Genomic DNA, 15,297 nt, shown 5'->3' with positions numbered 1-15,297 from the left:
CTAAACAGGACTGCTTGTGTCAGGTACTGGCCTATTTTCTACACAAATTTCCCCTAGTTGCATCATTTAAAGGATGCTAGCATTGCAAAGTTAGCAGGCAAAGAGAAAAGGTCACACCTAAATAGAAACAAAGTACTTGGCAGCAAGTCATTTTAGACCTAGATAAATGTTTTTTAGAAGGACAGGTCTATACTTCAAATAATTTTGTGGTTTTTTCCCACTTTCAAGATCCCCAAATTCTGAGCTCATACAAAAAATACAGCATTTTTTAAAATTGAGGTTTGGCAAGAAAACCTGTGTTGAATCAGTGCGTAAGGGTTACACGCCTTTCTCTGTGTCCAAACCACAGACTTCAAAAGCAAGACTGCTATAAAACCTAGCTGCTATGAGAAGATATGTGCTGCTTCTGACTCAAAGGCAGTCTAAAAGGAACGATCCAGATAATTTATGTCATTCTAAAACAGACGAACCTAGCTTCCTGGCCAATTTTAGCACACACAAACGAAGGATCTTTACACATCTGGCAAAGGTAAGGCAAAGGATCAAAGTCTAATCTCAGCAGGATACCAAGTCATGAGCTTATTAATGAACCATTGATAATGCAATAATTTGTACTTCTAAATTACCTTAGTGCTCCCTCTTACTCCCTCTCACTCAACAGATACATACGCTTAGCCCAGCAGAAACGGATTCTGCCCAGATCAGACTGCAAGATAGTTTACAACCCAGAAAAACTAAACTAGGGAAATCTAGTGAGAAAGTGGAAAGTATCCCTATCTCTGATTAATGGCTTAGAATTCAGGAAAAGAAAATAATTACAATGATTTTTATATAAAAAGGTAAAGGTAAAGGGACCCCTGACCATTAGGTCCAGTCGTGACCGACTCTGGGGTTGCGCGCTCATCTCGCATTATTGGCCAAGGGAGCCGGCGTATAGCTTCCAGGTCATGTGGCCAGCATGACAAAGCCGCTTCTGGCAAACCAGAGCAGCACATGGAAACGCCGTTTACCTTCCCGCTGTAGCGGTTCCTATTTATCTACTTGCATTTTGACATGCTTTCGAACTGCTAGGTTGGCAGGAGCTGGGACCAAGCAACGGGAGCTCACCCCGTCACAGGGATTCGAAGTTGATTCAAGGCAATACCAGACTTGATCTATAACCAGACCTCTTCCCTTTAGTTCAAAGTGATAAATTGCAGTCAAGGGGAGCAATTAATCTTGGGGCTACAGCACATGCCAAGTTTTCTCCTGTGGGGCACTTTGCAGGTAGGGTGCATGGAGGCAGTTTAGTTCACAAAAGAAGCAATTAAAACCTGCCCCTCGAGGTGTTCCAGCCATAATCTAAGTGCCCGATGATTATATTTACCATAAAAACCTTGAGAGATCCAGTCACAAAGATCTCCTGATGTCACACCTTGTTTGGCCCTTAATGTCTTTACATTCTAATGTGTTTGTAAAGTTTATGTGAAAGCTCAGTTACATTTAAAAGATCCAAAATGCATCTGCAAGGTGTCTTTTCAAATTCTTCTCAACTATATCAGTACAGCAGAAAGTTAGTGCTAGATAATCTTTTGTAAATCTTGAAGAATTTCTCAAAGGTAAGCTGAGATAAAGTACTCTAACCTTTGTAATTCTTCTATTACAAATCTTTTTGAAATGCCTGGCGAAAATCAGTGTGACAAGCAACAGTTTCAAATTGAATCTATTCATTTGGGCATTTTGCTAAAATTGCTCAATTAAGTGTGGTTGGGTTCAAGAATACTGCTTCTTTTAATCTAGTTTACCCCATGGTCGACAGAAAAAAACACCTCATTTAAATTTAGTGTAGTTTCAGAAATCACAGAGAAGGGTGGCTGGGGAAGTAACTTGCAATTTGCTGTCAATGTTTGATAAGAGTTCTCACCTCTCTGCCACTTCATGCATTACATAATGATTTGCCCACCCCCACCTCCTGTCCAAATGTTTCCATGTAATATCCAAAGCTTCCCGAAGGAACAAACTCAGGTGAGGAAGCTCTGTACACAGAAAACAGTAACAAAAACAAGAGTACTATGGTGATCAGTGAACGTAATCCATCAGAAATGGTGATTAGCTTGCAAACTGATGAATCTCATAGTAACAGGAAATAGCTTAGAAAGTTTTCAATTATTTCAGGTTCTCATAAGTGTATCTAATTTTCCTTTTTTGTGTTTCAAAAATGAATCTTGGGAAAGTGATCAATGTCACAATGTCATGTTTCAACACCTAAAACTAAACTTTCACATACCAAATAAAAAGCTTTTTCAGTTTGATACTCAAAGAGAAAATAGCCAAGCCATCTGGATGGATCAAAAATGAACACCAAGCCACAAGTGAAAAAGATATGTTGAATGAAGGTGGATACTAATTGGTATGAATTTTTATTCAAATGTGATTGGTTGCTGAAGAATTTCAAATCCAAACTTTAAAACTTACTGGCCAGGCAAAGACTAACTAAAGGGGATGGCAAGCAAAATGTTCAGAATGCCTCAAGCAAGGAAAGGGTTGCAGAAATCAACATCAGAGGACCGTGCAAAGATGCTTAATTGTGCAGAATATGCATGCACAGAAACCAGAAACGAAGGGCTCATCCACATGGGAGTTTAATATGTATTTGAAGCTAGAGGTATCTCAATAAAGTATTTAGGGCGCTGGCCACATTATATACTTCCTGTTCAACTTGCAACCTGCACTTTTTCCACTGTAAACTCAGATTTTTCTGATCTAGGGAAAATCTGAAAAGGGAATTGAATCCAATATAAAATTGCTTGCTACCTGACTGCAGATGCACTGAAGAACATTGTGTGGGCAGGTCCTGGTGACGTTCCTGTGGTACCATGTTTTTCCTCACTCCCTAACAAGCCTGCCTATGGCTATATTTTTTACTTCCAGTTCCTCTGGGAAATGCCTCCCTCCCAACTTTCTTTCTCAAAATGGGATGTTTCCCAGGTATATACATAGCCCCTAAATTAAGGGAGAACCATATAGAACTGGCTTGGTACATATTCAGGCATTTACAAATGAATAAAGGTAAAGGGACCCCTGACCATTAGGTCCAGTCGCGGACGACTCTGGGGTTGGGGCGCTCATCTCGCTTTACTGTCCAAGGGAGCCAGTGTACAGCTTCCGGGTCATGTGGCCAGCATGACTAAGCCGCTTCTGGCGAAACCAGAGCAGTGCACGGAAACACCGTTTACCTTCCTGTCAGAGTGGTACCTATTTATCTACTTGCACTTTAGTTTTTGGTGTGCTTTTGAACTGCTAGGTGGGCAGGAGCTGGGACCGAGCAATTGCGGGGATTTGAACCGCCAACCTTCTGATCGGCAAGCCCTAGGGTCTGTGGTTTAACCCGCAGCGCCACCCGCATACTTTCAAATAAATAGATTCAGCCTATTTGGCAGCAGCACTTTTCAGGACTCCAAAGGTAGCCTTGGACAACTGCCCCTCACACAGCAACATGTTCTGAGAGAACTCTGTGGGTAATACGTCTACTAGTTTTCATCTGCACCAACACAAACAGCAACCTTTCAGAAATCTTTTTCCAGCCAAGTGCCACGTGACTGACACATACACCGTCTTGCTTCCATCCTTTCAAAAACAGTGTTGGGACTAAAATCTGTCCCCTCTGAATCTCAAGCATGTTTTGCCTATACACTTTGGTTTGACAATTATTCCCACGTTTTATGGAATCATGAACTATAGTTATTGGGTTGGGGTAGGGGATATCTAGCACAAAAGTTTCAGAACACTCATCAAACTATATTTCTCAGAAGTGAGTTCTCATTCCCTCTATCTCTGCAGATGCTTATGTAACCAAAATAGCAGCACTCACACACGAAGGGTGGTCTCCAGACCACCAGGTTTGCAGAACTGCTCAATGGCCATAAATACTTACTGACTGTTGCGGCGGATGGCATTGAAAGGAGCATGGCGTAATGACAGAGAAGCAGTACAAGGTTTTTATGTACAAATGGTCCCCACAACACTGGACATACTTTTCTCTACCCACATGAAGAGAAGAAACCTTACTTCAGAGCAACTGGAAAAACAACCCAATGACAATCAACTGGAACAATTGTCCCCCCCCCCCTTTGGAATGGAAGCTCTTCCAAGCAAGAGAGAAAAGTAGAGTTCCTACCTCAGGGATCCGGACACTATATGGCTGATTGTGAAACCTTGGTGCATTGTCGTTCACATCTCCCACTTGGATATTCACAGACCCCTTGATCACCTGCAAGCCAAATGATTAGAACAGATTTTAGTTATTCATATTGGTGGCATTTCCCCCCTACAGTCGCATGATATGCAGAACTGTAAGGCCTTTCAGATATTGCTGTTATTAGCAACTTAGAACCTATAAAGGAAACCCTATAGCCCTTCACTGCAGAGGATTTGGGTTTCATTGGGGAAATGGGTGTTCGTTCTAAGCCCATTTCTTCTTCAATTCAAGATCCTTTCAGCGGTCAATTTGAGATGGGCCATATTTTATGGCTGAAATAATTTTTGTGGAGAGGGCTATGGTTTGAGCTCAGAGGGCAGGAACTCAGGATTGGGGTTGTGAATTTGGGGTGGGGAATTGGACAATCTATGCCATCTTCCACTATTTGTATCTCTCTTTGCTCCTGAGCCTGCTGCACACAGGTATCCCTTTTGGAACATCTACCGTGTTTCTCATATTATAAGACATGTCTTATATTTATTTTTTCCTCCAAAAAACACACTGTGGCTTATTTTCAAGGGATGTCTTATTTTTTTCCTCCTCCTCCTGGCGCGGCCGGCATTGCTGCTGCGCCTATCACTATGTCTTATTTTCGGGGTATGGCTTATATTCCTTGAATGCTTAAAAATCCTGCTATGGCTTATTTTATGGGTATGTCTTAAAATATGAGAAACAGGGTAGGAGGCGGTTTTGTTTGTTCCCCATTTAATTTGAAGAACTCAAGGAAAACAACAACAGAATAACAAAAGTATCCTATACAATTAAATACAGTAACATAAATGCATAATCAATGAGTCCAATTTAAATTATGAACAACCAATAATGCTTTTAAAAACAAAAACAAAGATCAGACAAGGCACCGTGAAAACCCAAAATGCTTGCTTTGAAAGGTGTTCCTTATTTCATTAATTGAAAATATCCCTGATGGAAGGAAATACTTTACCCACTTTTCCTGTAGCTATGCTATCAGAAAACAGTTCTTTCTTTAACAAGTGAATAGTCAAAATGTGAGTCAGAACAGCACGAATGAAGGAATATAAGTCTCACATCTGACTATTTACACATTACCAGAATGTTGAACATTTACAATTTTCTGAAACATAATGAGACGCTTCTGTTTCAACCATTTTTCGAGCTGCTTCTCTACAGGGTGGGTTATTGTTTTGCTTTGTGCTTGTTTTTTATTATGTAGTTTGTGTTTTTATTTTGTATTTTTATGCTGTGAACAGCTCTGAGATCTTCGGATGAAGGGAAGTATACAAATATAATAAATAAAATAAAATAAAAATGAGCCTTTTCAGAAATGGCCATAAAAATGATCTCCTTGAGGTCTTCAAATCTGTCAGTTCTCCCTTCACACTTACACATTTGGGAAACAACATTCCTGTGGAGGGGGGGGGGAAGTGTACTCATATGTAGCAAAAAATAAACAAATCCAAAAGTTTATTCAGATACAGGTGTTATTCTGTTCACTGAAGTTTACACACTTTTATGTAAAAAGATGAGGGAACAGATGGGTATATTTCCACACCATTTCATACATTGCCGTGTACTTCCCTTGCTACAAGCGTATAGTGCCCTTATATCCCTAAGGAGGAATCCTTCAGGAACAGGGAGGGACAGCGGCAGCTTTAATCTCCTCCCTACAGAGCACACTATCGAAATCAGCTCTATGCTTCTCTCCATTTTATAACATGGAACAAATGTCACACTTACCCCTTGGCTGTCGCTGACAGAAAATTCAACTGTGAATTCTGACTTAGTCTGGAACGAGAAGAAAAAGATGTAATTAGAGATGCCACAATGGTAATCTGTTGATAGAAGGCTTTGGATTTGAGCCGAATATAATTACATGCTTTTGCGACCTGGAAGAAGATGAAGAAACACCCCGGGAATAACTGTAAAAAAAAAATCATCACAAAACTGCAATACTCATATAGTCTTCAAATAATATGGAGGGGGGGTTGGAGTGAGTGACCTAATGGGAGGCAAGTCTTGATGGAATTTGACTTGCATCCTTCACTTGCAGCAAAGAATTCTAATCCAAGGGTTGGACAAGATATCCATGAAAACCAGAGAGTGCACAGATGAGAGCGACTCAACTTTCTTAACTGCAGACTCCGCCCACCATCTTTTATATAACAGTTCATATTAGTACTCGTGTTTGCACTGAGAGCTGTGGAAAAAGAAGAGCATGCATGTTTCATCCAGGAATGTTCCAGCATGCAATAATAAAATTAGAATTATTATTATAACACCCCACCCACCTGGCTGGGTTTCCCCAACCACTCTGGAAGAGAAAGAGAAAGGACTAGCAGCATTTATATCTTTTTAAAATTAACTTTTATTGATAAATACAATACACACAAACACAAAACAAGCTTATTATTCATATGTACATACAACTCCTTAATTCCTATGAAAGAAAACAATTAAACATGCGTTAACCCAAATCTCAACTTAAATTACATAAAAAACTAAACATAAAAAGATAAATGTTGACTTCCCTCCACCTATGTGTGGCTTCCTTTGTTTCTTTTCTTCTTTTTGCTGTGTTAACAATATTATTCTCGACTACCTCATCTTATACCCGTTTCTTCTTAATTTTTCACTCTATAAATTTCATTCATTGCATATTGATATATTTATACCAGAACAATGCTTTTTCATGTATTCCTTCATGCAAGTCCACTCCTCTATCAGTTTTTGATCTGATTGGCCTCTCATTACTGCTGTAAGTCTTGCTGATTCTATGTATTCACAAAATCTTATTTCCCATTCTCTCATTGAGGGAGTTTTTTCTCCCTTCCATTTTTTTTCTATAATCATTCTAGCCGCAGCAGTTGCATATAAGAATTTTTTTTTTCCTAGCGGCAGGAATGTCAGTCTATATAATTCCCAAGAGAAACGCCTCTGGTATTTTGTTACATATTATAAGCATTTTTTTTAAAGTTCCTCTTGGATGTCACTCCAAAACTGTTTAATATACACACACTCCCACCACATATGATACATTGTTCCTATCTCTGTTTTGCACCTCCAGCACAAATTAGATTTTGATTTATAAATTTTCGCCAATTTGACCGGGGTTAAATACCATTGGTGTATCATTTTCATTTTCTCTGATTTTGAAGCAAGCTGTGAATTTGATGTCATATTTCGATAATTTCTCTAATCGAATCGTGTGGCCTATATCTCTGGCCCACTTAATCATAACTTCCTTCACCTCTTCATCTTTTAATTCCCATTCTAATAACAGGTTGTACATTTTAGATGATATCCTTTTTTTAATAACTAATAACTTTAATAACTAATAACTTTATTAGTACCATCTTTCAAAACATTCTTTAATCTGGTGGCTAATATTTGTGCGTATATTTTATAATCATTATTAAGTAGCGATATTGGTCTATAGTTATTTATAAGCTCTTTATTTTTCCCTTGTTTTGGTATCACTACTATATGCGCTTGCTGGCATGTCTTAGGAATTTTCCTCTTGCCCCTCCTTTGCTACAAGGGGGGCAAAGCTTCCACTTTGTGAGCTGGTGGATCATGCCCCACATGCAGGCTTCCTTGGGATCTGTTTGGTCATTGTGAGAAAATGTTGGACTTGGTGGAGCTTTGGTGCGATTCAGCAGGACTCTTCTTATGTTCACGTTTCATATGTGACAGACCATGGTTTACCATCATATGTGACAGACCATGGTTTACCACATTCTAACAAAACAGCAAACCAGAGTTTCCCACAAATAAGAAAAAGCTTCTAATTCCCTCTGCTCACGCAAAGATGAGGGAGTATATGAGCCTGCAGCTCATTCTTGTAGCAACAGTCAGTGGCTTGACTCAACTTAGTCCTATACAGTATGTAGGACTAATAGCTCAATTGAAAGGAATGAATTTAATAAGAGTCTGGAATTGCTGTATGTGAACTACTAGATTTCTAACTCAGTAGAGTTACTGTGTCAGTCAGTAATTTGAATCTACACTGCCAAGACCTGCATCCCCCCCCCGCCTCTTTTTTTTGCCACAATAACTGTTTATTTTTGGGGGGGGAGGGGTGTTAGGACAGTTTACCAAAACACGGCTGTCCTCCCATGAACACTCGGCTAATGTGATCTGAGAAGGGCCTACATGGAATTTAGCTTCTGCCTCAAGGCAATGCCTGCAGCCAGCCTATGAAAGCCAAATGCCAAGGATAAAAGAGACGTCATCCATTTGTCTCAGGGAAGAGACACTGTCATTCCTTCCATGATTTCTCTCTCACATACACACCTGTCTTTCCCCCACCCCTCCGCACAGTGTAACAAAGAAGGGGTAAAAGTGGTGAAAGATACCTAAAGGGAGAATGTTGTGGAACATGAAAATGACAGGCAAGGATAGAGATTAGCCAAGCGGACAGAGTAGACTTCAGGCAAAGCTCTATCCTACAGCATACACCTTGCTATTTTAACTAGCACATTCCCCCCCCCCCAATTTATGTTGCATTGGGGATCCCGTTCATTTGTGCAATCTTTTCTGCCCCTCTCAAATTATTCAACCATTTTCTATACACTGCATAATTATCTCCCAGAAGAAGGTATGTGAAGTGTGTTAAGACACTTGGAATGCACTATTCCAAAGTGGGAAGTTTTTCTCTTTTTTCCCCTCCTAGCTATTTTCAGCTATTTCTTAATATGCATTATTTGTTAATTCCGCCTACCTGAACACTTCATTGAAAAAAACGACTGCCATTTCCCCCTAAAGGTGCTTTGGGTACATGGTGGTAATTTTAAAATATTAAGAACGAGCAGCAATGGCATTCCTTCCTAGAAGTGGCTTGACTTCCTCTTTCAAATATTGCACAGAAATTGTGTACCTTCTGCTCTTTTGGCGACCATGAGGCATGGCGATTAAATGAGGAGAGAAACAGCAAAGAGGCAATTAAGTAATAATCCTCAATGGACTGAGCAAATATTTAAAGCCAGGTTGCTCAAATATGCAGGTACCCCAGCTCAAATGACAGCATGCAGAACAGAGGCACCCTGAACATCCACCCACCTCGATTATGCTCTCCCTGACCAATTCTCCCCTCCTTAACTCAATATAAGATTGTCATATCTGTGCCTCTGATTCTCGTGGCTTTGCTGTGCTGGTTGTCTTTAGCAACCTGAGGTCATGACCTTAGGATACAAAACCTCCAGAAATGGTTGTACGGAGGAAAAAAGCAGCCAACAGCAGCAACATATAAGGCCTGGGATGTGGACACTTCCTAGTATGGCTACCTCAATATTGCTATCCTCGGGCCTTTTTTTCAGCCAGAACGCACAGGAGCACAATTCCAGCATCTCTCAGGTGGATGCCATTGCGGCACAACGCTCCCGCCTGCCTGCCAGGATCCAATAGGGAAGAGCTTCCTGCCTTGAAAATGGAGCCACCCGCTTGGCCAATTGCAAGTGGGCAAGGAGGCAGTTTGTGCATATCCGGTTTCTGAATTTCCCTCCTCTCTCCCCGTCAACTCCTCCGGAGGCTCTTTCCCTAACTCATTCCTGCATCCTTCTTAGGAAGATTGGTGAGTTATAAATTTTAGGGGGACCCCCCCAAACCCTAGAAATTAATAAATGGTAGGATTATAATACCATATAACACCGGTCCTAAAGCATCTACATGTTGGTGCTGACCTTTAAAGCCCTAAATGGCTTTGGCCCAGTATACCTGAAGGAGCATGTCCACCCCCATCATTCAGTCCAGACATAGAGATCCACCTCTGAGGATCTTCTGGCGATTCCCTCACTGAGAGAAGTGAGGTTGCAGGGAACCAGACAGAGGGTCTTCTCGGTAGTAGTGCCCGCCCTGTGGAATGCCCTCCCATCAGATGTCAAGGAAATAACAAACTATCTGATGTTTAGAAGGCATCTGAAGGCATGTTTGTTTGTTTGTTTGTTTGTGTGTATCACATATTTTCTCCCTTTCTGTCACTGAATACAAACACACTGCAGTCTTGATACACAGTAATATTTAGTGCTAAACAGCACTCATTACCTCTCTATCTAACGGTTGCCTAAGCCACACAACTCCAGTCAGGCTTTCCACAGCAAAGAATCGGCTTGCTTCCTCTCCAACAACTCCAAACACAAGAGGGTCATTGTCTAGATCACGGGCAAGCAGCTGTGTCACCGATGAACCTACAAGGACACAAGAGAAACAAAAGCTGGTGAGAAAGGTGTGGTGAGAGAATCTGTAGTCAGAGGGCCTGCTCAAGGTGGGCTGTGCCTGCCTCAGATTCTGTTCATGGGAATTTTGAGCAGGGTACTAGCATTATTGAGCACCCCTCAATTAGGGTTGCCAGACTCAATAGTGGACAGGACTTTAATTGTCCTGCTCTCTTTTGAGTCTGGAAACCTTAAAGAGAAACCAGCAGACCCTTTGCTTGGAAATTAAACAAAGGGTCTGCTGGTTTCTCTTTAAGGTTTCCAGACTCAAAAGTGAGCAGGGTAATTAAAGGCACAGAAGTTCTGTCCACTATTGAGTCCGGCAACCCTACCCTCAATTCAAATTTTCACCCTATCCCTAGTAATGAACCATTTTTCAGTGTCCTGTTTTTGCAGTCCTTCCCCCACACTGCTTTTCCATCAGTAATCAACTTTATAACCACCCCCACCTGGAGTTTGCATTTTGCTTGAATTTTTTTTTTAACCACAAGACTTTTGGTAGTCTTCAGCCATCATCTCTGAGCTGGGGGAAGACTGTGTTTTACAAGGGTGCCATGGGACACCATTTCTCAGCTTATTTCCACCCAACAACAGCCTTAAGGCACCACTCAAGAGATTCCAGTACTGTTAAGCTCCCCTTCTGAAGCCCTGTGCTACAAAACCACCTGAGAAGGAGGTGAGTCTTGTAAGCAAAGCAATCTCTAGTGGGACAGCTTCACAAGCACTATTTCACAAATTCTGTCCTTATGTGTATATGTGAATGCAATCAACATGTGCTTGCAAATGTAGTACTTAGGCACACTCATGAAAGCACAAGGATTTGCTTCAAGTCTCTTTCAAATAGAAAATCCAGGTTTACTGCCAATGTAATATATGAAGCAGCCTTTAATCCTGCACTATAAAACTGATTTTTTTTCCCTCCTACTGTACCTCGCTGTCACTCTTTTACCTCCAGTATCTATGAAAATAAGCTCTTGTCATCATAAATTTGCTAGACTTGAAAATGCCGCTGGGCATCTTTTTTCTTGCCCTTGGCTAATCATCTAGTTTGCCCCACCCCAATAAAGCAATTGCTGGATTTTGAAAACTCGCTATCCAGCTTCTAACATTGTTATTTCCTATTCTATGAAAGATTTTTCAAGCAATTTGGGCTTTCTCTGTGGCAAACTCCTACAAATTTTTTAAAAACCGTTTCCTTTCGTGAAGTTAACCTTGCTCTGCTGAGTCGGCACTTTGTGAAGAAACTGCACTTTTTTTGACAGAAAGGAATTGCTACACATGGTAAAGCTAAATTAGCTCAGAACTGAGGCAGACCCTCCAGCTGAGCCAATCTCAGGAAAGTTGAAAGGCATACATGCATCTTCTTGCGTAATATATATATATATGGGCATGCAAGACTTTCGGCAGCAGAACACAGAGATAGCATCAGCCTCAGACCAATACACACACACCCCCTCTAATTCAGAAGCATTTGCACACTCCACTCACTGGGTCCTGTATTTTCATAAAATTTAATTTGGGGGTAGAAATTATGTACAAGCATCTTTTTCTTGGGGCTGTATCACAACCAAGAATGCATATGGTTTTCAGGACCACACTTAAAAACAAGGTAGCACCAAAATATTGGTAAGCAGCATGAGGTTGCAAGAGTAGGATGCCACAAAAATGGGGGGAAGGGCTGGGATTCCACACTCATTGCATATTAGCGATACATTAAAATGACAGTTTTAGTGTTACGTGAATGAGTCTGAAATTTGGGCACTCCCCTCTCCCTTCTCCTCCCCTTAGTGTCACCATGAGGCAATGGGAAGCATTTGCTTCTGTTTTCAACTAACCTCAACACTATGCCCAAGCAGGGACAAAAGTGTGATTGGTTTTAACTACGGTTTTCCGAAGAAGCCAACTTCAAACAGCAGTTTTCAATCTTGGTTTGTTCAGACAAACCATAGTTAAAACTAACTGCAGTTGATCCCAGTTCTAGCATAATATAAAACGGCAGGAAACTGATGTTTCCAGTCCCCTCCTTGTGACCAGAGAGGTGAAGGGAGGCATGGTGGAGAGGGGCAAGTTTGCACACACCATTTAAACTATGGCTTGGCACTGCTTCCAAACACAGTCAATGTGGACTGTCATCCAAATTAATCCCATTCCATCTTCACAACAGGACTTTTTAAATGTGCATTCTTAAGTCTCCTGCACACTTCATGCCTAGACTGCACACATTAGGTTTTTCTCACACAGGTACTCTGAAAATGCGATACTCATGCTTGGATTTTTGGTGGACCTAGAGCACTCATATTGGGCAAGGTGGGTGGCTGCAATTCCACTCTTTTACCAAGTATAGCTGTACCAAGTATCAGAAGCAGCCCACTATTTTCAGCATCACCAGACTCAATTATACTGTGCTTAATTATAACTTGAATCCAGGAGGAAGAATTATGCAGTGCAGCTCAAGTCACACAAAGATACTGTATTATTAACACTTTGTTCAGACACTGGATTCCTCTCTCCCCGAGAATTAGAGAACTACCAAACTGAGAAATGCTGTGGCTATTTGAATTTTCTGGCTTTGATACTGTAGGACCAGGGAAGAGCTGCGTTGTATCAATGCAAGATCTCAAGAGGCTCACTTCTCCTTCCAATGAGGGGATGGAGAAATGATTGTGCAAAACCAAGATAGCTTACCCCCAATCTTTGCCAAAGGGTGATCCCTGGAAAAACCATCAACTTGCAGGATCACACTAAAGGACCATATGTTAGCCACCCATTCCCTAACAGCAGCAATAAGGCGCAATAGGAAACATGAGTGTTGCTATCTAATACATATCTTAAGTTCTGGAAGAGTCCTCTACACTGTCGAATCTGTGCACAATGGAGATGGGGTTAAGTGTAGACAGTCTTGTGGAACAATTATAGTAAAAACAGAGCATCCTAAGGCTCAGAAACAGAACACCTGTGGATAATAAAAGGATGCCAAGTCTACACCACCATCAGCTGTCACCAAACCTGTAATTCTATCACTTTTTATCCATTCATCAACAATTACCCACTGCCAGAAATCATCATTTTTTAAGCATTAAAAAGAAACCAGCACAGCACTCAAACATAATTGCAAGTGACTTCTCCTGAAATAATTCATTTAAAAGTGCACTTTTTGTAACTTTAAGAAGAGAATGTTGTCTATTTCTTATTTGCGTCAGAAACCACAGGCTTTCGTTTTTTGCTCCTTCTCTTCCCCAAAGACAGAGACATATTCTTCATGGCAATAAAAAGGTGTTTGCATCTGATTTCCAATATCCCAGTTGCTGAGATCTTACAATTCAGGACCAGACACAAGACATAATTATGCCATGAGCTTTCGATGAGTCAACTGAGCTTTGTCCAATTTTAATATCTTCTAAACAGTCATAGGAATAAGGCCAACAAAACATTCAGATAAGTGTGGATGGATATAATCAGATTTGGAATGAAGCATCACCAAAAGGCTGTGTCTGCCTACAATTTGTCTAATAAATATGCTCCCATGTGATTTAATTACTGAGAATTAATGATTCATTTTCCCCAGGTGTTCTCAGTTTCACTAAAAAGAATGCAGTTATGAGATCACACAACTATGGAAGAACTACGAGGGAACTTTGCCACAATGAAACCACTGTGATAGGACATTGGTTTTGTGAATCGAGGTAGCTGCTTCCATCCACTAGTGTACTGGGGCTATGAAGGCAGAGGTTTATCAAACACAGTTCGGATCCTGATCACATGGAAACCTTGAGCATGACAAAGAACCTAGTGCAGGACCTAACTATATAGATTGTAAACCTCGGGCAAGACTTTTGCTGTAAGTACACATGGAGTCTCTCTTCCATCATCACTTTGTGTGATTCTTCTGCTCAGAAACAGGAGAGAGCAAAATAAAAATAAAAAGGGCCAGATATCAAGCGAGGCAACAAAGCATTTGTGGAAAGGAGCAGCAGTACCATAATAGGCCCATAGCTAGGAGCTCAGGATAGGTGGATTAACGATAGAGGCCCCTAAAGACAGGGTTTATGGGGTGCGGGGAGGGTTACTGAAAGAAACCACCTAGGGAGAGTTGTTTTTTGTTTACAATGCTGGAAAGGCCAAGAATGAAGCCAACACTGGATAGTGTAGAGCAGGATTGAGCAGAACATAAACCATGACCGAATGGTAGACCTCTATAGTGGATAAGCAAGGATTCTGGCTCCCAATTGTAAAACAGCAGCAGCAGCAGCAACAACAAAAAAGCTTTGTTTTTCATTCTAAATTAGGCTGCCCAGATGAAGAAAGCATGGAATGGCAAAACAAGTTAAAGGGATAAATGTCTGCTGTTTACACCTTCACTTGTACCACAGTATTCCAAATGTGTTTGACCAAACATGAGTTTAACCAAACTGTGGGAGGCAGTGGAAGACAGGAGTGCCTGGTGTGCTATGGTCCATGGGGTCACGAAGAGTCGGACACGACTAAACGACTAAACAGCAACAGCATTCCAAATGTGAGTTGCAATATAGATTTCCAGGAAAGCATTATGATTTTGACAGTTCTATTTTCAAATTTATTTTCAATATGTTGTGTGTACTAGGAGCTGCAGCCACAAGCATACATGCCTAGGGGAGCTGCAGCCAATCCTAAACTAGATATACTTGTATTGTATAATACGTGTTACCAAAATATATTGCATTAATGTATTTTTTAGCATGAAAACACGGCAAACGTTTCAAAATTACACGTTAAAAGCGTATTTTGTGAAACAACTACTCAAAACAAAGCCCTGCAATGGAAATGTAGCTATTGTGATTGCATAGGACTGAATAATCACAAACCTTTGCATATGCTTTTCAAACAAATGAAGCT

The 15,297-nt window shown here is 40.9% G+C and overlaps 1 protein-coding gene across 1 annotated transcript in view; it reads right to left on the bottom strand.

Moving 5' to 3' along the window:
* The window catches only part of CDH23 (cadherin related 23), a 398,194-nt gene that overhangs the window by 302,935 nt on the left and 79,962 nt on the right, over positions 1-15,297 (bottom strand). Inside the window, exons 4-6 of the mRNA XM_060274909.1 lie at positions 10,256-10,398; positions 5,954-6,001; positions 4,157-4,249 (exon numbers count right to left, since the gene is read on the bottom strand). Of these exons, the coding sequence (XP_060130892.1) occupies positions 4,157-4,249; positions 5,954-6,001; positions 10,256-10,398 (284 nt within the window). The remainder of the gene's footprint in view (positions 1-4,156; positions 4,250-5,953; positions 6,002-10,255; positions 10,399-15,297) is intronic.

Source organism: Zootoca vivipara, chromosome 5 (assembly GCF_963506605.1).
Source record: "Zootoca vivipara chromosome 5, rZooViv1.1, whole genome shotgun sequence".
NCBI lineage: Eukaryota > Metazoa > Chordata > Lepidosauria > Squamata > Lacertidae > Zootoca > Zootoca vivipara.
Note: the sequence above shows the minus strand (reverse complement) of the source record. Positions and strands in the feature narration are given on the sequence as shown.